Raw genomic sequence first — 23626 nt, 5'->3', positions numbered from 1 at the left:
TGTTTTAAATAAAAAGAAGCTAACACGATGTTCCTTGCTCCCCTCCCCCACTCGCTTCGCTCATGCCGTGCACTGGGCTCTGGGGCGGGGCTGCTATGTGACTCAGCGGACTCCCAGGAGCCCGGCGGCGTGAGAGCCAGAGACCTACGATGAAGCAAGTTCTGAGACTCCTCGTGAGCTCGGGTGAGAAGAGCTGCCCGGAGGCAGGACTCACTGGCCTGGAGGTGCGGCCGCTGGACACACAAGTCCAAACCCTCGGTCTGGAGGGAGCCATCTGCCCTGGGTTCTCCCAGGAGTAACATTAACTGACCAACCACATAAACCTGGGACTGCGAGCGGCCAGAGGGACTATGTCCTCCGCGTACGGCCACCTCACACTTACCCTGTGAGCGAGGGGACCTGCCCGGCCACAAGAGGCCTGACCTCCTGCACTGTTCTGAGCAGCCCGATTCACAGGCAGAACATTCCCCCAAAGAAAGGAAACTGTGGTGCTGTGTTAAATAGTAAATTAATTAAGAATTATTAAAAAATGTTTTTAAAATGGTTTTTATTTATTTTTGAGAGAGAGACAGAGCGCAAGCAGGGGACGGGCAGAGAGAGAGGGAGACACAGAATCCGAAGCAGGCTCCAGGCTCTGAGCTGTCAGTCAGTACAGAGCCTGATGTGGGGCCCAAACCCACGAACCGTGAGATCATGACCTGAGCCAAAGTCGGATGCTTAACCGACTGAGCCAAGAATTAATTTTTAGAAGTTTAGAACTAAAGTAACACAAATTTAACTTTTCCTCACCAATCTAAAATGAGCCTGAAAAACTCTGCTAAAATACACAAAATATTAAAAAAAAAAACAACAGGGCAGAAACTAGGAAAATTAAGAATTTACTGTAAAATGAAGATTGTACTGGACTACAAAGAATGCAAGAAGTTGATTCTGGCTTAAAAACGTCAGTAATTTTCAAGATTCCTCAAGAGGTAAAGACTCAACTTTCCACTGTGGTGTTTCCTGGGACTCAAACCACAAAACTTTTCATGGTCCACACTGATCACTACAGTCATGAGCAGCTCGTCCCAAAACTCAGAATCTACAAGGCAAGACCTGAGAAAAGAGGCCAACAGATAAAGAGACAGGCCAACAGATAAAGAGACAGAGCTGCAAACCCTCTGATGTCAATAAAGTTCAAGGGTGAGGAGAGCTGGTTATGGACACCACCTGCCAGGGAGTCGCTAGAAGGCATCTAATGGTGGTGTTTTTTTTTTTAAATGTTTATTTTTGGTAGACAGAACACAAGCAGGAGAGAAGAGAGAGGGAGACACAGAATCTGAAGCAGGCTTCAGGCTCCGAGCTGTCAGCACAGAGCCCGACACAGGGCTCGAACCCATGGACTGCAAGATCATGACTTGAGCCGAAGTCGGATGCCTAACCGACTGAGCCACCCAGGGGCTCCTACTTTTTTTTTTTTTTTTTTTTTTTTTTTTTTTAAAGGAATCTCTATGCCCAGTGTGGGACTTGAACTCATGACCCCAAGATCAAGAGTTGCACGCTCTACCGACTGAGTCAGCCAGGTGCCCCTAGAAAGCATTTAAATTCGCCAGAAAACTCCAGCTTGGACAAAGTTATGGGGCACAGGCATGACAGTTACCGAGCTTAATGGAAGTGCCTCGCCCCCTACCTACCTACCCCTACTGGTGGTGGGCAGTCCCTGAGCCCTGACACCCATCATGCTGGGGGTGGCTGTGCTCGGACGCCAAGGCTGCCCTTGCTGCCTCTGCCCCCTTCCACCACCAACAGAGGCTGGCTCAAACTTGGGCAGGCCAGCCTTGCACAGAGCCTAACTCGGAGGGCCATTAGCACCAGGGTAGGCGGAGCAAGGAGCTAACCGCATCCTTGGCCTTACCTGTCTTGGAAGAGACGGAGGGCTTCGTGTGCCCAAATCCGAATGAGGCCTTCCACAGGCAGGGTTTCCAGAGGTCTCAGGGCCTCAAAGATCCCTCGTACCCACCTCGTCATCTCACGGGGTGAGTAGATATAGTGGGGCTGTGTGTCCTGAGTGAATCTCTCCTGCAGGTTCAGAAAAGTGGGAGGTATGTATAAATCCCTCAAAACAAATGAAGAGTGGTTAAGAGATCAAGTGCTGTGTAACATTTTTATATTCAAAACAGACAACCTAAACCCTAGAAAATTTAAGGATGAATTAGTAGACAACGTTGGAACCACTGGACAACTATCTGGAACAAAGTTCCATCCAAGTTGCTCACTTTTATGTTAAAATTAATTCTATTTAACGAAACTACAACAATGCTCTTCTGAAAAGACTTTAAAGCATGTAATTCCTAAGTCCAGGGAAAGCCTTCCTAAGCATGATTTTAAAAGCAGGAACAAAGAAAAAAAAAGATTTACACTTGATGTTAAAAATTCTGCAGGAAAAGTTGCAGTTCCACAGAACGAAAAGCAAACTAAATACCAGGAAGGGTACTGGACACTTCTGGACGTGCAGGCAATCGGGGAGGAGCGGGGCGGCTGTGCCTGGTCGGGGGTGGGGGGTGGCCAGCAGCTCTCAGTGCCCCGGGAGGCACCGGAACCGGAAGGCATCCCAGATGCGCGAGTCCCAAGCAGGAGAACCGCTTCCTTTCACCAGGCGGTTTGAAAGCGGTAATGAGGGTGGCGGATGGAGACGATGCTGGCGGCCACGTCGGTGGTCCAGCTGCCCGGAGAGCAGTTTGACAACACATCATCATTACAAATAACCACACGCACACCCATGGTTGTGCTGTAATAACAAGCGTCCGTGTCCTTTGAGAAACTGAGGAGTACAGTACCGATTTTGTAAAAAATACCGTATGTAACGTGTGCAGACAAGGGCAACAAGAAAAAAAGGGAAACGTCTGTAGTCGTGGTACCTGGTAGAATGATTTGAGGACAGGCTCTGGGAAGTCCTGGCTCAACAAGAGCTCTAAATAAAGCTCCATCTTTTAGCAGCGCCCGACCCCGTGTACCTGAGACATGGTGTAGAACTCCACCATGGCGGCGGTGAGTGGCTCCGCGTACGTGCGCAGGGACGGGATGAGCCGCAGCATGGCCCGGTTGAAGGTGCCGTAGATCTGCGTCAGGGAGGCGGGTCCCGGGTAATCCACATACACGACCGGCACGTGGCGCAAGAATCTGCGTGAGGACGGCCGGCTCAGACTTCCCAGCTGATCAGCAGTGTGCCTGAGCGGAGAGTGCCCCAGCCCGGCCCGGACCCAGACCCAGGGTTGCTTCCCGATCCACCCACACAGGCCTCACGTCCCCATTCGCGCAGATCACGCACAAACTGCTGGGGCCTGGGCGCCGACACTAACAGTAGGTGCAAAAAACTTTGAAAAAGAGCCAACCCCAAATGGGAAAACGATGCAGGCTGATACAGCCTCATCGTGGCCCCACAGACAGGTCTGGGGCAGTTAGCTCATTACCACCCAGAGAGTCAGTGCTTTTATTTTTGAGTGTGTTTTCCAGTGTTGCAGCACGGCACAAGGAGCCCAGGGGCCACCCTACGATAATCAGCATTTTGTTACCTTTTTACGACCAAAACCAGATTTCTGCTGTGCTACGTCTAAAACAATCTTGGAACAGGTGTGTGTGTGTGAGGCCAGTGCTGTCTACGGAGCTGTGTGTTACCTATGAGAGAGGGGCTTTCTTCCAGGATCCGTGGGTGGATTACAAGCCCCGACAAACTGGATCCTCTCCAGCTTCACCCACGTTTGATCTGAGGTTCGGTAAAAGCCTCCATGCTCCACCATCTGAGGGAAAGCGGGAGGGTCAGCACATTAATGGCAAATGTGAACAAGGTCAGTGGGGACTTGTGGATGTACACAAACCTGTCTGATGAAGGATATGACCCTCTGTGTCCCGTATTTATCCATGTCTGGCAAGTTGATCTCATCACAGAATAGCACCAGCCACTTTCCAAGTTGAACCGGGGCCAAAACCACACCGTTAGGGGTGCGTCTGTACTCGCAGTAGTGGTCAAAGGTCTTCAGCAGGAGCTCTGGAGTGGTAGCACTCGAGAAGTTAAGACCCACAACCTTTAGACGGAAGAGGCAAATCGACTGTCACAAGCGCCATCCCGTACGTGAGCACCGAAAGGCCTGCCGCCCACCTCCCGGCCGCTTTACCTCCATGTCGGGCAAGGCCCGGAGGGCGCTGAAGAGGGTCATGGTCTTGCCAGACCCGGGGGGCCCGCACAGGACCAGTGGCTTGTGCTCAGCCAGCCAGGTGTACAAGAGGGCTTCGTGGCGGACGGTGTCCAGAGTCGGCACGACGACGTCAGGGGCCGCCACCTTGTGTGTCTCCACTTCAATCTGAGGCACCTTGGCCTGCCACGGCGACCATTCTCCGCTGATGGACACCTGCACCCAGAGAAGGGGTGCGGGTCACTCCGGGAGCCACACGCCTCACTTAGAGACTTGCTCACTTTCATATAAACCAGAACTGCTCTCCTTATACCACATAAAGCAAAGGACAGTATCCTTTGATGAAACGGAAAGATTAATGGGGCATCTGGGAGCCTCAGTCAAGTGTCCAACTCTTAGTTTCGGCTCAGGTCACGATCTCACAGGTCGCGAGGTCTGTGCCGACAGTGCACAGCCTGCTTGGGATTCTCTCTCTCCCCCTGTCTCTAACCCTCCCCAACTCATGCGTGCGCTCTCTCTCAAAACAAAAAAACAAAAACAAACAAAAAAAAAGAAATAAAGATTAAGCTCATGGTGAGGTGTCTCCAGGATGAATTACACCAACATGTCAAGGTCAAGGCAGGGAGGCCACTCCTTCATGCACTTACTTCATAATCAATAATCGGTATGTTGGGTGCAGCGGGCAACGGCACCGTTGTGATTCTTCTGATGTATTCACCCAGCTCTGCTCTCATTTTCAGCCGACTATCTCCAGACAAGGACCAGAGTATGGCATAAACCAGATATCGCTATTTAAAGAGAGAACAGGATCCGTTTTTAAATAAAATTTCAACAATGAAGACATTTATGGCAACATTAACCTCGAAAAGAGTGGTTCCCAGTGTTCTTGGATCGTGGACATGCTTGCACCTTTCTCGGCCCCCACGAAAGCCTGACCCTGTTCCCAGGGGAGAGAACACACCCAAGCAGGCACGTTGTTTCAGGAGGTTCGCAGACACAGAGGCCATCCGTGCCCCGGCCCCCGTCGAGCCCCACTCTCCCGCAACGCAGGTGCTCGCTGACCTGAACGTAGCGCTCCAGCTGCTCGATCTGCATGGGGAAGTCGGGGTGGTTGGCGTTGTACTGGGCCACGTTGCGGCAGGCCTGGTGCAGCATGGAGAAGAGCGAGCCCAGGCAGCGGAGACGGGTCAGGTCCATGATGTGCTCCAGCTTGAAGGCGTGCTCCAGGGCCTTGGTGACCAGACCGTTGGACGTGAAGTACGGCTGCATGATGGTGGCCGCGTCCCTTTGGATCTGCAAGAAGCAGTAGATGACGTCTGTCATTTTGAAAAACCCCAGAGATTTTCATATAGTCTAACCTAGGCCCGGGAGAGAGTCACGTGACCTGTAAACACACACACACACACACACACACACGCACGCACGCACGCACGCACACACTTTTCTGGATAACCTTCAATGATCAATCCTTAGCCCATCACTGTAATGGAAAAAGGCAGCTGTTCGTCAATTTGCAGAGAAAAGTCAGATAACTAAAAGAACTCTTTAAAGTTTCCTGAACGGGTCTTCACTTCAGCAGCTGATACTGCTTCGTTAGGCACTGCCACACGACAACGCTGAGGGCCCAGCTTCCACGGATGAGCAGCACCACGCCCCCCCCACTGGCTTCTAGACCCTCGGGGGTGGAACACCTGACCTCACTGTGCGGGAAGCCCCCGCCCCCCCCCCCCCCCCCCCCCCCCCGCCAGCTGCAGATCTGCGGCTGCACTTGGCAGAGCGGTGACGGCCCTCGTACCTGCAGCATTGGGGAAGCCGCCTCCTCCCCCTCGTCCTCTTTGCCCTTGCGCCGGCGCTGGGCCTCGTCCTCCCCTTCGTCCAGCGGGATGCTACGCAGCCTGGCCAGGAAGTTGTTGAAGATCATGTCTGTGCTGAGAACGTCCTCACTAAACCAGACCATGCCGCAGCGGGACACCGTGGCCAGAGTGGCATATTTCAGGTCCTGTACTTCAAACATTATTCGCACCTTGAAGACAAAACATAGAGCAGGTTTCATTTTGTAGGTTTGATAGAAACTGGGATGTTAAAATTCTTTTACCTATACACACATCGAAAGAGTGATTAAATTAAATCTAGTTTTTCTGCACTTATTTCAAAAAGCAAAACTGTCTACGGCTGTCATCACTACAGCACCTACCAAAGGCCCTCCACAAGGACCTGGGTAGGAAGTGTGTGTGGTGGGGAGAAGAGCAGGTGAGCCCACAGGACCAGCTCTTGGTGGACGCAAGACACAGCTCCGCCGGAGGGGGCATCAGCTGGGGATGTGCGCTAGCCTTACCCTGGGCCGGGCACGGCGACACGCTCCCTGCCTGAACCCACCGACCCTCACACCCATCCCTGGAGCCAGGCGCAGTGTCCCTGTTCCACAGATGGGGCTGGGTACCTCACCCAGGTCCCACTGCTGGTAAGTGGAGCTGATATTCAAAGCAGATGGTCTGATTCCAGAGCCCTAACCTCAGTGCCGACACGCCTCACAGGAGAGCAGTCTCGTTCCAACAATAGTCAGGATCTACTGCCTAACGAGTTGTAACAGAGAGACCTGACGTGTCAAGGCACAGGCGGAGCTAAGCGCACATTTCCAGACTGGCACTAGGCATCACTGGCTTGACTTCTCAAGTGATGACAACCACTATTGCTGGCTCACAGGTTCATGATCACCAGGTGCTCCTGTGAAGCGACCGCCCCCTTTTTCTCACGCCCACCGCCGGTCCCTCGGCGAGTCCCGTCAGCATGAACTTTAAATGACACCACAACTCAGCAGCTCCCGTGCGGCCAGCTCGCCCGGCCTGCCTCACAGCTGTGCCTGGGCCACCTCGCAGCCTCTGGATGGTCCCCTCGCTCCCACACGTCCTCTTCAACTACTTTCTACCCGACAGTCAGGGATGTGATCCAGACTCCCAGGGCTCCCGACTCACCCAACGGGCAAGCGCCAGTCTTTACACTGCCCTGGGCCCAACCTGATCTGGCCCCTTTCCTCTCTGGTCCAGCCGCCTTTTCTCCCCTCACTCCTCATATCCCAGTCAAACCCCCTGCTATCCGCAGGCCCACGGGACCGGCTCCCTCACATGCCGAACACTTCTAGGTGATGCCTCCACGTCACCATCCCTGACCACGTACCCTCCAGCTCTCGCCAGCACCAACCACTGCCTTCCAGCTCATCTTCTCCTGAGTACTCGACACTGTTTACCTTGAGGGTCTGCTTTCCACATCAGACTGTACGCCCCAGGACAGCAAGGGCTCTTGTCTGTTTTTTTCCTGCCGGACCTTCAGTAGGATGCAAACCCATGCCAGGCCCACCCACGTTTCCTGATCTATCCAGTGATGTGTCCAGGACCTGGACCAAATGCTCGTTTCCAAGGGACAGCCTGGAAAGCTTCCATATCTAAATTACTCATTTTGCCACTTCCCAGATGTGTGAGAACTTCACAAATCCTACTGACAAGCCCGTAACGCTGGGTTTGGAGCATTAACTGGGAATCACGGAGCACGGTTAACATTCAGCAACAGTACAAAGTTCTTGTAAGTTCTACAGAAGTATTTCCCACTGGCCACGGGAATGGAAAAAAATCTAGCACAAGGAGACTCAGTCAACTTTGACAACTATTTACACAACCGACCACTACACTGTGGAACCTGGAACCTGCCCTCTAGAGTACACAGGATATTTGGTCTGATACCCCACGAAAGGCCACTTACATTGGGCGGAAGGCTGAGACGCTCGCCATTTGGCAGAGTCAGAAGCTTGTTGTCGTCCAGCACCGAGTTCAAGTTCTCCACCCACTCGGGGTCCACGTCGCCATCGAAGACAATCCACTGGCGCTTTTGTAGCTCGCCCCTCACGTTGTCTATGATCCTGGTTTGGAAGGGTTTTGAAACAGCTTTTTGAGATTAGAAACGCTCACTCTGCAACAGCCTCCGCAGTGGCATTTTCATTCATTCAGTCTTTGGTTGGAAAAGTAACACCCGCTGTTAACAGAAGGACAGAGCACCCAGGTCCCACTCGCTGGAATCAAGGTTAACTCACTTTCTCAGGACATGTGTGAACAGCCCGTCCGTCCATTCCCTGGTGTTGGGGTCCAGGGTTCCATAAAGGTGGTCTTTGCTGATGGCTTTGGGGTCGATGATGTGGGCCACGCCCTCCACGCCCTCGAGCCTCTCCAAAGCCTTCAGGAGAACACGCCAAGCCATGCTCTTCCCGCTTCCCGAGGGGCCCACCATCATCAGGCCGTGGTTGATCTGGGTGATCTGGTAGAGCTGGAGGACCTGCAGAGCCAAAGACATCACATCCTGACCACTCCAGAGAAAGAACGAGAAGGTTCTTCAGCCCTTCGTGGCAGCAAACAGGAGACATGCGCTAAAGGCAAGCAAGTGCTGCACTCGAGTTTTTAAAGCAGACATTACGTGGGCCGCACCTACAAAAAACATTTCAAGAAAGGTTTTAACTAAATCGTGTGGAGTTCTTTGTTAAGCCGGGAAGGCTGGGAGCCAGTCGAAGAGGGGGTGACTACCAACCTGCCTCAGAAGAGGCACCTAAGATCCCTTCTAGAGAGGGCAGAGACCCAACAGATGAGCCATCTGTGTGACCCAGCACAGCATCGCTCACGCTCAGCAGGCAGCTTGTGTGATAATATACTTTTTAATCTCCCACAAGAACGAAACGGAGAATGCCACTAAGGACTGTAAACCATGTGCCGATTAGCAGATTTATGTTGCTAATCTACGATGTTGGGAAGTCTTGTAAGTAGAACTTTTATCGGTGTAAATACTTTGTTACGATCGCACATTCAGTCAGCATTTCCAGAGAACGAACCACAGTACGTAAGTGAGGTTTTCAGCTAAATCGTTAGGTCTACGTCAAAGTTAAGAAAAAAGCCTCAAGTCAAATCTTCATAAACCAGGGGATGTGCCTCCCTGGCCCTCGTGGTCAGGGCTCTATTAAGTGTGGCTTCTCCTAGTGGCTGCGGCTGCTGTGGCTGCATAGTGTGTGGGGGCCAGTTACCTTCTCGACCCACATTCCGCCGACTTCTTCTCCGTCTCCGTACGTCAGGTACATTTCCTGGCACACCTTCTTCAGCTCTTCTCGAAGCGCGGTCATTTCGCCCCGGTGGTACTGGACTCCGGGGAACACGTCTGACAGGAGGCTGAAGAGCAGCGGGATGTCTTCTGCCACCAGCTTGGGCACCATCGTCTCGCAGACGCTCTGTATCAGAATCTAACGGCGACAAAAGGACCGAGCCCTGAGTGGCGGGGAGCCTGGCTCCCACGGCCGCTGCCGTATCCCCAGAAGGTATGGAAGACGTGGCTGTCGGTGACAGAGCGACTCAGCACGCCCCCGTGGTCCTCACTCAGTTCACCGCACCAGTATCAGTGTCTTCCACTCGCCCATCCCAGCACATGTGAATCACAACAGAACTCTCAGGCCATGGCTGGGAGGTTGAAAGGGTGAACTTGAATACTAGTGTTTACGGTGTGAGTGATTCAAACAACACGTGTACAAACCTCCTGTTCAGGTAGATTTTCTGCAATTTCTCCTTCATCAACTGCTTCCCCTCGCTCTTCTTTCTCCCTCTTAATCTTCTGAATTCTCTCCCTCTTCACGTTTCCCGCACTAACCAGCACACTCTTCAAAGCTCGAAGACCAAAGTCATAGTGGCTCTGAGAGGAGAGCTGCTCGTCACATAGTCTGCAAGGGAAGAGGTCTACCTTGGAACAGTCCACTCTCAATAGCCACATAAGCAAACATTGAGAATCAGACACAGACACTTGGGAAGACGTGCCACGATTGCAGAAATGACCCTTCAAGGGCACATCTTGCACACGCTACTGACACGGCAACAGGCAAGTCTGGGGTACTCACTTGAAGAACGGGACGATTTTGTTGGCGAGGACCTCAGCAGTGCGGAAGCCCTGTGAGTACAGCATGACCTGGGCGATGAGCTGCCGGTCGGGCTTGGTCATGGCCAAGCTCCGGAAGAGCTTCTTCAGATTGTCGGGAAGGTTGGACCTGCCTGCGTAGCCGGGGTTCATGGTGATGAAGATGGCCATGTCTGGGCTCACCTTCACCTGTTTGTTGAGCAGCTCACAAGTAATGGGGGCAGAGGCTGAAAATCAGAGAACAGGGTTGAGACTTGTGATGTTCGAGACGACACTAAAATCTCCCTAAAATCCCAGACAAAGCACCTGTTTCCCCATTGGCCTCTAAAGCCCAAAGGCCGGGACCGCAGGGGAGCCCCTCTCTGGCCCTCCTACCAGCACGTTGGCTACCTTCATACACCTCACGTACACGAGAGCTCTGGGAACGTGGGACACGTCACCGGGGGGGGGGGGGGGGGGGCGCATATTCTGTCGTGCATTACTGTGTGTTACAAGATCAACGCAGGGATAGAAATGCGGCGCAATGGTAGGTGCAGATATAAAAACGTATCCGTGCCACACAGCTGACTGGCTCTGATCACGAAGACTGCCCTTTCAGGGGACTGACCAAAACCACCACCACCCACAGCTGAACTTTATTCCTTGGAGAGAACACTCAGCACACAGGTACTGCTTTCTCGGACACTCCTTTTCCACTAAGGAGGCCTACAGGGCCTTTGGGAAGACAAGTTCCTATTATCGTGGAACAAAAGTGACCCCGCCAATTAACTGCACGTGCCCTGTCCGCCACAGGTGTCATCGCTTCCTCCAGCACGCACCCTGCCTCCGCCGGGCATGCCCGGCTTCGTGTGGCCCGAGGCAGGGGAAGCAGTCCTCAAGCCTCTCAGAAGGTCATCCTATGGTGACAGAGGGCGTGTTCCTAAAGCTCCCTGTGACAACACTCTGCCAACAGGTGGCAGCAAGGCTGACCCTGTGGGCGTGCAGGGGGGAGCAGGGAGAGCCCTCACCGGCCCAACACGCAGTGCGGGCGGACAGTGAGGGACGGAGCACAGGGACTCTCGCTCACCGGGGGAAGGACAGCTAGGGCTTTGGGCCGCTCTGGTCCGGAGAATGCAAACTGCTCGTGCAGTGTTATCCCGGGCCCCGCCGCCCTGCCTGCAATAGTGAGTCCCGGGAGCGAAGTGAAACTCTCACTCGTTTCTAATCACAGAGGTGTGACCCAGCCCCCGTGGACTCTCCTTCCACAGCCGCTAAGTAACGTGCAGAGGAAAAGGGAAGTCTCACTCTTATCGCAGTTGGGGTTGGAGTGCTCCCGCAGCGCTTCCTGAATGCACTGCACCTGCTGCGACACGGCTGACAGCATCCGCTCCTCCAGGCGGTTGAACTCGTCAAAGCAGCCCCACGCACCCACCTGGCAGAGCCCCACAAAGATCCGTCCCATCGCCTGAAACCGAACAAAGACAGGAGCTCAAACCACCTGCTTTGGGCGGGCTCCACGGCCCTGATCCGGCGGGACCTCGGGCTACCACCTCCCCCCACCCCCGGGTGGCTGTGAGCGTGACATCAGGTTCACACGGGAGGTGCGGGGCCTGCACACAGAAGTGCTTCACTAACAATGGCGATTGTCTGTGTACAGACGTAGGGCATCACACCTTTTCTCCTCCTGTGCCGATTCCAAAGATAGAGCTGTTTTTATTCTGCCCCTTTTTGTTGATTAAAAAAATCTTTTCCATCATAGTTACTTATTCCCACACATAGGCACTAACCGTCTCTTCCAGAAACAATGCAGCTCAAGTCAACACCAAAGCAGGTATGTCGGACACCCCACTCAAAACCACACCATCCCTGGGACTCAGAAGGCCAGACGGGCCATGCCAAGCCGTGAGGCCAGGAGCCCTGAGAGGAGTCCAGGCGTGGTACTCCCCAGCTGACCTCTCAGGCCGTTAGATTTTAGGTGGACTCAGAAATCTTCTCACCTGGAAATCAAAGGTTTCATCGCAGTTGAAGACCAAAACAAAGCGTCCAAGCTGATGGCCAAGAGCTTTGACGGACTCTGTCTTCCCAGTCCCGGCCGGCCCTATTGTTTGAAGAAGAGTGACTGAGTACTTGAGTCCACAAGGAGGTATCGTTAGCCTTACCCAGCTCGTTTACAAAATCAAAGGACGTGTAACAACTGCAGACAAATCTGAGGTTCTAGAACGTATGAGCTACGTAATTAAGAAATACATTTAAAATCGTTGATTTAATCTTTACAAATTGCATTTACTCTCTCCATCTGTCCGGGTCTGTGGAGTAACTTACCGAAAGGGGACCCCCCCAGCCTGGCCTCCAAGGCTTGTGTCATGGTCAAATAGCAGCGGTCGGTGAGGGGGGTCTGGACCAGCTTGTCCTGAACACCCAGGTACTCAAAGCCATAGTTAAATTTGGCATTTGCCATTTGGATCGACAACTGCTGTAGCACATCGGTTTGCTTAGGGTCGAAGTAAAAGCGCATCTGGCTGAGCCATTCGAAAGATTTGGCATTGTCGATCTTGCTTTTGATCAAGGAGCGTGTAACGTCCCTCTGGTGAACCAACTCTGTAATCTGAACACAGAGTCACTTATTAAGACTTTGTCATAAACTGGAGGAGTGCAAGGACACTGCATTTCCTGGGCACGTGATCATTTAGCAGACTTTTGAGATTCAAGATCCAGCTGCAATAGCTTTCAGTGAATATTCCAAACCCAAATTCCCTTCCAAAAACAGCACTGGCATTCCCACAATGAAATTACACAGAATCAAGAGCTGCAGCAAAACCAAACCACCAACAAACAAAAACACCCAACGTCAAGCGAAGACCTAACTAGCATGAAATGTGTCAGGAGAACGGCTGTCTCTGTCCCCAGTCTGTCCCCTGCAGGCTGGGCGCCAACACCGGTGCAGGCACACCCGGGCGCCTCTCTGGGAAGGGGCTGACAAGCAAAGGCAAAAGTCCTGGTCAAGGCTCCCCACCTCCCCTTCCCCAGGATGTGTCCACATAACTCCCCTGCTCCCCCAAGGCTACCTTTCAACAGAACAGAGCGATACCCACACCAGAGAGCTCACAAATGCACCACCTCCTTCTCTCCCTACCACCAGTAAGAGTGCTCCCAGGCGTGATCTCCGCTGACTGCCTGCACTGAAGGCAGGGCCTAACCGGTGAGGAGTGAGTCAGGCAGGCGCGGGACTAACCAAGTGCTCCAGCTTCCGCCTCCGCAGCGGTGGCTGCTCCATGAGGACCGAGTCGGCCAACACGTTGAGGGTGACCTCCACGTTGCTCAGCACGGAGTGCAAGGGTGCCGCGTCACCGCTTCCGCCGATGCTGCTCAGAGCCGTCTCCACGTTTTCAGACCAGGCTATCTGGGCTGACAAAACCACAAGCTGGGCCTGGAAGACAGGAGACACGAGACCCAAAGGATCGTTTTGGAGACCAGCCGGTGCATCCGCCTCTCCGCTGACCCACTTCTACTACACGTTACCTGGTACTTATCAATCCAAGTGATGTAGGTATTTGGGTCAATCGAAGTTGCTTTACCAAAAATCTCAACTTCTGTAACAGACTCAGCCAGAAGTTTAGCCAGTGTGACTCTCATCTCCTTTTCTACCAGCGTGAGCCACTCGTTGATTTTGGGATGTTCAGTAATCGACACAGGAGTTTTAAACATAACCTAAAATACATACGATACAAGAATTAAGATGTACAAAGGCAGGAGAGAAGCATTCTAAATTACAATCATAAACTTCACTACCTCCTCTCCTTCACGGGAGGAAATGCCCAAGACGACAGAGTTATCCTCGTTTAGGATGATGCTCGAAACGCCAGCAAACATTTTCTTGAAATGTTTCTGTAACTTAGCTACATTCTTACTGTTTCCAATGATTTCAAGCAAATCTTCATCACCCACAAAATAGAACCTAAAATTAAAATAGCATTCAAGTTGTAAAATGTCACATACACATAAATAAGGTGAATCAAAATGGAACTTCAAATTGCAGGAAGGGAAACTAGACTTGGATGGTGATGGACAATCTCCAATCTAAACTAGGTCACATCCGAGTTTCCTCCAGCCCTCAGCAAAGGACACACGTTTGTTGAACAAGCTACTGAAGAGGGATTCCATGCACTTCATGCCATTCACCTTACTTCATGAACGTATTTTTTTAAAGTCTGTTCAAGGGGCACCTAGGTAGCTTGAGTATCTGCTCTTGATTTTGGCTCAGGTCATGATCTCACCATTCGTGATACTGAGCCCTGCATCGGGCTCCGGGCTGACAGCAAGGAACCTGCTTGGGATTCTGTTTCCTTTCCCCACTCTCTTCCTCTCTCTCAAAACAAACAAAATAAATAAAAGCCTGTTCAATTTACAGTAAGCAAACTATTCAGAAAGGAAGAAATGCCGTTTGGAAAACAATCAGAGCTAAACTTTTAAGAGATGCAAGCTACCTAGAAGGGTGGATAATAGTTTCAATGAAGCTTAATAAACAAACACAAGACAGAAAGTGAGGAATTATTTAACATTATAATTAGGAATACGGGCGCCTGGGTGACTCAGTCCGTTGTGTCCCAGCCCCGTGTGGGGCTCTGTGCTGGCAGTTCAGAGCCTGGAGCCTGCTTCAGATTCTGTGTCTCCATCTCTCTCTCTGCTCCTCCCCCCGCCCTTTCACTCTCACGCACACATGCTCTAAAATAAGCATTTTTTTAAAAAAAGGAATAAATGCGTGGAAAGGGAGTAACATTCATTTTGTTACTAGTAACAAAACTTCTGATGTCAAAGTGACTAACACACAGACCCACAGGGGAGAGGGGAGGCTCCTGAACTTGAACTCGACTTCCGCGCAAGTCAAAGCAATCATCTTACCTGGGGAAAGAGGATCGCTCTCTTTCCAGGTATTCTCCCAATGCTTTCTGGATCTTTCCTAGCAGGTCTGCCAGTCTCTCCAGAGACCTCTGTACCCCCTGGATATTCAGAACATCCATTACAAGGGGAGACTTGGATACTTTTTTCATCAGAGCCAAAAACTCCGTGCTGATACTACGAATCAAATCAAAAGTGTCGTTAGCCTTTACGTGAAGAAGGGTCACCAGTCACACCTACCCCTCAGCTCCTTTGCACCCAGGCTGGAGGCCATACCTCTGGAACCTCTGGGTCTCCACCGGCAGCAGGTGCTTGATATCTGCGCTGCCCGTGAAGATGCCTTCCAGGTACACCCACCGCCTCTGCACGTCAATCCACACGTCAAAGAGAGCCATGATCCGATTCAGCTTATCTTCCCAGCTCAGGGCATCCTCTTCGAAAACCTAGTAGGCAGATGGGAAGCAGAGCCCAGCTGCTAAGCGATTCACTCATAGATATGCCAAAACTTACTAAAAAAACTGCAGGTTATGTCAAGTTATTTGACTCACGCTTTAAAAAACAGGCTTCTGGTAACTGCCAGTCAAAAGAGAAAGTGCAGGGGAAAGCCCGATCAGAAAGGGAAAGCCTGCCCAACAAGGGTACCTTGTAGTACGGAGAGAGCTTCATGGCGGAGACACTGTTGATGTGCTCTTTGACCTTGTTGAAGAGGTCATCCCAACCTCGGATCAAGCGACACTTGTTCTGATAGTTAACCAAGTCTAACTCGTAAGTATTCCATACTTCTCTTATCTGAATTAAAACCAAAAAGGGGCACCTTATTAGTATGTGGGTGTCTGCCAGGTGTACAAGCAGCCAAGTGCTATGGGGACAAAAGGACCGCAGATGAAGCTCGTTTTTACACAGCTCAAACTGGCCTCACAGCCTGAAATGGGACATAAATGGGGCTATTGGTCTATTTACTCACCTGCTTCAAAAATTCTTCCAACGCCATCTCCCCTTGTGCCACAAGCAGCACATCCTTGACAATAGCTTCATTTTTCTGCAAGTCAACATCCCAGATTTGGCCAAGGGTTAGCTCAGAAACAACCCAGTTGACATGAAGTCTTTTCATCAGCTGCTTCCAGTGGCGATCTTTGAGTGCTTCGGACTTCAGTTCAATCACCAGCATGTTTATCTGCGGAGAGAGTAAGCAAGGTTACCGTGCAGCTGTGTTCCTAACAGACACCCACGACCCCAGCACCGAACCACTACCTTCAGGTAGCCTTTCAGAAGCCTCTGGACAAACTCATAGGATGCGTACTGCCGTAATCGGGCAGGGAAGTTTTTCAGCTGGTTCAGGAGGCCATCTAAATTTTGTCGAAGCTGTCAAGAGGAACACAAAATGATATTTAGTTTGCCAACATTTCTTTAAATGGTGAAATATCTTAAAAAATGTTTTCTGGGGGTGCCTGGGTGGCTCAGGAAATGAAGCATGACTCTTGACTGTGGCTCAGGTCATGATTTCACAGTTCATGAGTTCGAGCCCTGCATCGGGCGGAGCTGATAGGGTAGAGCCTGCTTGGAATTCTTCCTCCTTCTCTCTCTGTCCCTCCCCCGCTCATTCTTTGTATCTTTCTCAAAAATAAAAACAAAACTTAAAAAAAAAAAGGTTTCCAAACAGATTTTTCATCAGTCCACATAAATCCTAAATGACCGTCATGTGACATTCTGAGGATGCACAATACAGTTCCCTGCCTGCGAAGCTCCTGAGTGGTCTACGACCGTCAGCATATGAGGACACACACCACATCTCCTTTAGGTGTACCTTTCGAGGCTGGACAGAAACCCACGGCTGCTCCTTCATCTGATCAATCTGCTCCCAGACCTTGGAAAGTTCCGACCAAACGCCTTTAAGGTCCTGCAGTTCTTCTAAGGCCACCTGAAATCACGACAGTAGAACAGTGAGACCGTGGATGAAGAAACCACCGCGGCTCTGGCAGAGCCCCTGACGCGGCCCTGGTCAAGGGCAGACTCAGGATGAGGAGCCCCACCCCCGCGGTCCGCACCTGGACGCGCTCTTCACTGCCGCTGAGCAGCCCCGTGTCGGTCAACTCCAGCGCCTCCTTGGCCTTCGCACACTTCTCCCGGTCGTCCTTCAGCCTGCCAAACTTTCCTTCGTATATGGTAAGAGCCTGAAGCGCCTCTTCTGGGCGGAGATTGCCCTGAAAGCAAAGTGCACGATTGCAGGGCGAGGTCCCAGGACAGGTGCGTGCTTTGGCTCTGAAATGGTGGAAAGCACCTGCTGGGAGTCTGGAAATCTGTGATTCCCTGAACATGTCCACACATGTAAATCTTCAGCAAGATGTACACTTACAGTTCATGTACATCACTGAGTGTTAACTTCTACTTCCATGTTTGACGTCAATAAAGGTATGAAGGAGAAAGGTGGAGCACCTCTCCGTTTAGTCACTGTCTCACTGAGTGCCTTGGGAGACAGGAAGAGAGGAGTCAGGACAGACTGAGGCCTGGAGCAGGATGCTCCCGACCCGAGGGGACATGGCTCTCGGGAGGCTGCTGGCCACGCACTCCCGAGGCACACAGCTGTTACATCAGTTTCGCAGACAAGAATGAGAAATCAAGTAGTCCTCAGGGAAACGGCCTCCAGTTGACCATTAAAGTACTATTGGCTTACTCTTAATTTTAATAACTTGAGAATGACTGTATAAAATAGCATTGAAAATTTAAGCTAGAACACATTACTAGCAAAAAACGGCAAGAAAACATATTCAAATTTTGGTGATCAGAATCTCGCCTGTTGATCAATACTCACTCCCCTGCTGGAGCTAGCATTCTGCCTGAGCTACAGTGCCAGGATTAGTGACAGAGAAGATCTCCATAAAACAGGGGCCCTTCCAGGCCCTGGACAGTGTATGACTTTAGTATTGTAGTGCTCACAGGTGCAGAGCACATAACAAGCTTTTAAAACTCATAAGGGACAGAAAACTAGCCAAAATGACAAAACGGAAGAATTCTCTTCAAAAGAAATTCCAGAAAGAAGTGACAGCTAAAGAATTGGTCAAAACAGATAGAAGCAACATAACTGAACAAGAATTTAGAATAACAGGCATAAAATTAATTGCTGGGCTTGAAAAAAACATAAAAGACAGAGAATCTACTGCTGCAGAGATCAAGAGACTAAAAAATAGTCATGATGAATTTAAAAATGCTATAAATGAGGTGCAAAATAAAATGGAGGTGGTCACAGTGTGGACTGAAGAGACAGAGAAGAGAATAGGTGAATTAGAAGATAAAATTATGGGAAAAGAGGAAGCTGAGAAAAAGATTAAAAAAAATCCAGGATCATGAGGGGAGAATTAGAGAACTAAGTGATTCAATCAAACAGAACAATATCTGTATCATAGGAATTCCAGAAGAAGAGAGAGAAAGGCGCTGAAGATGTACTTAAACAAATCATAGCAGAGAACTTTCCCAATCTGGAGAATGGAAACAGGCATTGAAATCCAAGAGGCACAGAGAACTCCCTTCAGACGTAACTTGAATTGAACTTCTGCACGACATATCATAGTGAAACTGGCAAAATACAAGGAAAAAGAGAGAATTCTGAAAGCAGCTAGGGATAAACGGGCCTTCACACACAAAGATAGACACATAAGGGTAGTAGCAGACCTATCTACTCAAACTTGGCAGGCCAGACAGGAATGGCACGAAATCTTCAATGTGATGAACAGGAAAAATATGCAGCCAAGAATACTTTATCCAGCAAGTCTGTCATTCAGGATAGAAGGAGAGTTAAAGGTCTTCCCAAACAAACAAAAACTGAAGGAATTTATCACCACTAAACCAGGCCCACAAGAGATCCTAAGAGGGACTCTGTGAGTGAAATGTCGCAAGGACCACAAAGTACCAGAGACATCACTACAAGCATGAAACCTACAGATAACATGATGACTCTAAACCCATATCTTTCAATAACAACACTGAATGTAAATCCACTAAATGCTCCAATCAAAAGACACAGAGTATCAGAATGGATAAAAAAACAAGACCCATCTATTTGCTGTCTACAAGAGACTCATTTTAGACCTGGAACACCTTCAGATTGAAAGTGAGGGGATGGAGAACTATCTATTATGCTACTGGAAGTCAAAAGAAAGTAACAAACTAGACTTTCAATTAAAGGCTGTAACAAGAGATGAAGAAGGGCATTATATAATTACACAGTCTATCCATCAGGAAGAGCTAATAATTGTAAATGTCTATGCGCCGAATATGGGAGCCCCCAAATATATAAAACAATTAATCACAAACATAAGCAACCTTATTGATAAGAATGTGGTAATTGCAGGGGACTTTAATACTCCACTTACAACAATGGACACAGCATCTAGACAGAGAATCAGTAAAGAAACAATGGCCCTGAACGATACATTGGACCAGATGGACTTGACAGATATATTTAGAACTCTACATCCCAAAGGAGCAGAATATACTTTCTTCTCCTGTGCACATGGAACATTCTCCAAGATAGATCACACACTGGGTCATAAAACAGCCCTCAAAAATATAAAAGAATTGAGATCGTACCATGCACACTCTCAGATCACAATGCTATGAAACTTGAAAGCAACCACAGGAAAAAGTCTGGAAAACCTCTGAAAGCATGGAAGTTAAAGAACATCCTACTCAAGAATGAATGGGTCAACCAGGCAATTAGAGAAAAAATTTAAAAATATATGGAAACAAATGAAAATGAAAATACAACAATCCAAATGCTTTGGGATGCAGCAAAGGCAGTCCTGAGAGGAAAATACATTGCAATCCAAGCCTATCTCAAGAAACAAGAAAAATCCCAAATACAAAATCTAACAGCACACTTAAAGGAACCAGAAGCAGAACAGCAAAGACACCCCAAACCCAGCAGAAGGAAAAATAATAAAGAGCAGAGCAGAAATAAATAACATAGAATCCAAAAACAGTAGAACAGATCAATGAAACCAAGAGTTGGTTTTTTGAAAAAATAAAATTGATAAGCCTCTAACCAGGCTTGTCAAAAAGGGAGATGACTCAAATAGATAAAATCACGAATGAAAATGGATTTATCACAACCAATCCCTCAGAAATACAAGCAATTACCAGGGAACACTATGAAAAATTATACGCCAACAAACTGGACAACCTGGAAGAAATGGACAAATTCCCAAACACCCATACACTACCAAAACTCAAACGGGAAGAAATAGAAAATTTGAACAGACCCATAACTGGGGAAGAAATTCAATCAGTTATCAAAAATCTCCCAACAAATAAGACTCCAGGACCAGCAGGCTTCCCTGGGGAATTCTACCAGACATTTAAAGCAGAGATAATACCTATCCTTCTCAAGCTGTTCCAAAAAACAGAAAGAGAAGGAAAACTTCCAGACTCATTCTATGAAGCCAGATTTACTTTGATTCCCAAACCAGACAGAAACCCAGCAGAAAAAGAGAACTACAGGCCAATATCCCTGATGAATATGGATGCAAAAATTCTCAACAAGATACTAGCAAATTGAATTCAACAGCATATAAAACGAATTATTCACCATGATCAAGTGAGACTCATTCCTGGGCTGCAGGGCTGGTTCAATATTCGCAAATCAATCAACATGATACATCACGTTAATGAAAGAAAAGAACCGTATGATCCTGTCAATAGATGCAGAAAAAGCATTTGACAAAATACAGCATCCTTTCTTAATAAAAACCCTCAAGAAAGGCAGGATAGAAGGAACATACTTAAACATCATAAAAGCCACTTATGAAAAGCCCACAGCTAATATCATCTTCAATGGGGAAAAACAGAACTTTCCCTCTGAAATCAGGAACACGACAGGGATGTCCACTCTCACCACTGTTGTTCAACATAGTGTTGGAAGCCCTAGCATCAGCAATCAGACAACAAAGCGAAATCAAAGGCATCAAAATTGGCAAAGACGAAGTCAAACTTTCGCTTTTCCCAGATGACATGATACTCTACACGGAAAACCTGACAGACTCCACCAACAGTCTGTTAGAACGGACACATGAATTCAGCAAAGTCGCAGGGTACGAAATCAATGTACAGAAATTGGTTGCATTCTTATACACCAATGATGAAGCAACAGAAAAATAAAGAAACTGATCCCATTCACAATTGCACCAAGAACCATAAAATACCTAGGAAGAAACCTAACCAAAGATGTAAAAGATCTGCATGCTGAAAACTATAGAAAGCTTATGAAGGAAACTGAAGAAGACACAAAGAAATGGAGAAACATTCCGTGCTCACGGATTGGAAGAATATTGTTAAAATGTCAATACTACCCAAAGCTATCTACACATTTAATGCAATCCTAATCAAAACTGCACCAGCATTCTTCTCAAAGCTAGAACAAACAATCCTAAAATTTGTATGGAACCACAAAAGACCCTGAATAGCCAAAGTAATATTTGAAGAAAAAAACAAAGCAGGAAGCACCACGATTTCAGACTTTAGCCTCTACTACAAAGCTGTAATCATCAAGACAGCATGGTATTGGCACAAAAACAGACACGTAGACCAATGGAATAGAATAGAGAACCCAGAATTGGACCCACTAATCTGGCCAACTAATCTTTGACAAAGCAGGAAAGGGCATCCAATGGAAAAAAGAGAGTCTCTTTAGCAAATGGTGCTGGGAGAACTGGACAGCAACATGCGGAAGAATGAAACTAGACCACTTTCTTACACCATACACAAAAATAAACTCAATGGATGAAGGACCTGAATGTGAGACAGGAAACCATCAAAACCCTAGAGGAGAAAGCTGGCAACAACTTCTTTGACCTCAGTCATAGCAATCTCTCACTTGACACATCTCCAAAGGCAAGGGAATTAAAAGCAAAAATGAACTACTGGGACCTCATCAAGATAAAAAGCTTCTGCACTGCAAAGCAAACAATCAACAAAACTAAAAGGCAATCGACAGAACGGGAAAAGATATTTGCAAATGATATATCAGATAAAAGCCTAGTATCCAAAATCTATAAAGAACTCAAACTCCACACCTGAAAAACAAATAATCCAGTGAAGAAATGGGCAGAAGACATGAACAGACACTTGTCCGAAGAAGACATCCAGATAGCCAACAGACACATGAAAAGATGCTCAATGTCACTCCTCATCAGGGAAATACAAATCAAAACCATGCTGAGATACCACCTCACGTCGGTCAGAGTGGCTAAAATGAACAAATCAGGAGACTATAGATGCTGGAGAGGATGTGGAGAAACGGGAACCCTCTTGCACTGTTGGGTGGGAATGCAAACTGGGGCAGCCGCTCTGGAAAACAGTGTGGGAGGTTCCTCAAAAAATTAAAAATAAAACTACCCTACGACCCAGCAATAGCACTACTAGGAATTTACCCAAGGGATACAGGAGTACTGATTCATAGGGGCACATGTATCCCAATGTTTATAGCAGCACTTTCAACAATAGCCTAATTATGAAAAGAGCCTAAATATCCATCAACTGACGAATGGATAAAGAAGATGTGGTTTATATATACCACGGGATACTACTTGGCAATGAGAAAGAATGAAATATGGCCATCTGCAGCAACATGGATGGAACTAGAGGGTATTATGCTAAGTGAAATAAGTCATACAGAGAAAGATACCTTATGTTTTCACTCATATGTAGATCTTGAGAAACGTAACAGAAGACCATGGGGGAGGGGAAGGGGAAAAAAAAGTTACAGAGAGGGAGGGAGGCAAACCGTAAGAGACTCTTAAATAGTGAAAACAAACAGTGTTGATGGGGGGTTGGGGGAGAGGGGAAAGCGGGTGATGGGCACTGAGGAGGTCACCTGTTGGGATGAGCACTGGGTGTTGTATGGAAACCAATTTGACGATAAATTATATTAAAAAAAATAAAAAAAGTACGAGACTCATGTAAACAAAAACAAACAAACAAAAAAACCACGGGCCCTTGAACCAAAACTGAGCACAAAACAGGACCTTTGGGCACAGCATCACAGCCAGGGCTGGGGCAGCACAGAGCCCTACGGAGTAGATGGTGGGAGGCTAGACCTGTCACCAGCCATGGTGTGGATCAGTGACACCCAAACTAGAAAACCAGACTGACATTCAAAGTCCCACGACCACCTTCCCCCTTCTCTTTCCTGCCTATGTTTCTATGTATAAATAAATGACCCTGAATTCTGCCCTGGAAAACCAGGTATGCCGTTATGTACCTGCTCGAGCCTCGCACTCGACGTCACCTCTGCCGAAGTCCTCCCTCACCATCTGCCCTCCGTCCCTCAGGTCTTACCGCCCCCACCCCTTCCCCTCCTGGCAGCACACCCGACACCGCTCTCTCTCCCAGCTCTCGCCCTTCCCCGCGGCCCCTCGCACCACCTGACTCGAACACGCGTTTTCCTTGCTCGTTTCTCCCTGCGTCTCCCACTGGAATGTGACTCCACGGGGATGGGGGCTCCTGTCCTTCCTGTTCACTGCTCCATCCCCACGGCACAGAACAGTCAGCGCTCAATGAAAGGATAGCTTAGGAACAAAAAACTTTTTTAAAACCACCTCATGATTTACATGCTCGTCATGAGGGGTTGCTGGGTAAGAAGAGGTCTCGTTGGCTTTCAC

General features: G+C 48.9%; 1 protein-coding gene across 1 annotated transcript in view; it reads right to left on the bottom strand.

Annotated features, from left to right (window-relative positions):
• Positions 1 to 23626, bottom strand: part of DYNC1H1 (dynein cytoplasmic 1 heavy chain 1) — a 76828-nt gene that overhangs the window by 21241 nt on the left and 31961 nt on the right. Inside the window, exons 17-42 of the mRNA XM_019462287.2 lie at positions 17021 to 17176; positions 16780 to 16893; positions 16227 to 16337; positions 15940 to 16149; positions 15618 to 15764; positions 15252 to 15418; positions 14979 to 15152; positions 13869 to 14034; positions 13599 to 13787; positions 13312 to 13506; positions 12402 to 12684; positions 12077 to 12177; positions 11385 to 11544; positions 10084 to 10327; positions 9726 to 9909; positions 9226 to 9438; positions 8251 to 8489; positions 7923 to 8079; positions 5965 to 6192; positions 5232 to 5462; positions 4817 to 4957; positions 4152 to 4385; positions 3855 to 4061; positions 3655 to 3776; positions 2994 to 3159; positions 1895 to 2058 (exon numbers count right to left, since the gene is read on the bottom strand). Coding sequence (XP_019317832.1) covers positions 1895 to 2058; positions 2994 to 3159; positions 3655 to 3776; positions 3855 to 4061; positions 4152 to 4385; positions 4817 to 4957; positions 5232 to 5462; positions 5965 to 6192; positions 7923 to 8079; positions 8251 to 8489; positions 9226 to 9438; positions 9726 to 9909; positions 10084 to 10327; positions 11385 to 11544; positions 12077 to 12177; positions 12402 to 12684; positions 13312 to 13506; positions 13599 to 13787; positions 13869 to 14034; positions 14979 to 15152; positions 15252 to 15418; positions 15618 to 15764; positions 15940 to 16149; positions 16227 to 16337; positions 16780 to 16893; positions 17021 to 17176 — 4703 coding nt within the window. The remainder of the gene's footprint in view (positions 1 to 1894; positions 2059 to 2993; positions 3160 to 3654; positions 3777 to 3854; positions 4062 to 4151; positions 4386 to 4816; positions 4958 to 5231; positions 5463 to 5964; positions 6193 to 7922; positions 8080 to 8250; positions 8490 to 9225; positions 9439 to 9725; positions 9910 to 10083; positions 10328 to 11384; positions 11545 to 12076; positions 12178 to 12401; positions 12685 to 13311; positions 13507 to 13598; positions 13788 to 13868; positions 14035 to 14978; positions 15153 to 15251; positions 15419 to 15617; positions 15765 to 15939; positions 16150 to 16226; positions 16338 to 16779; positions 16894 to 17020; positions 17177 to 23626) is intronic.

This window comes from Panthera pardus, unplaced genomic scaffold, assembly GCF_024362965.1.
Source record: "Panthera pardus isolate Hobbes unplaced genomic scaffold, ASM2436296v1 HiC_scaffold_24, whole genome shotgun sequence".
Classification (NCBI taxonomy): Eukaryota; Metazoa; Chordata; class Mammalia; order Carnivora; family Felidae; genus Panthera; species Panthera pardus.
This window is presented reverse-complemented; position numbering and strand designations above follow the sequence as displayed.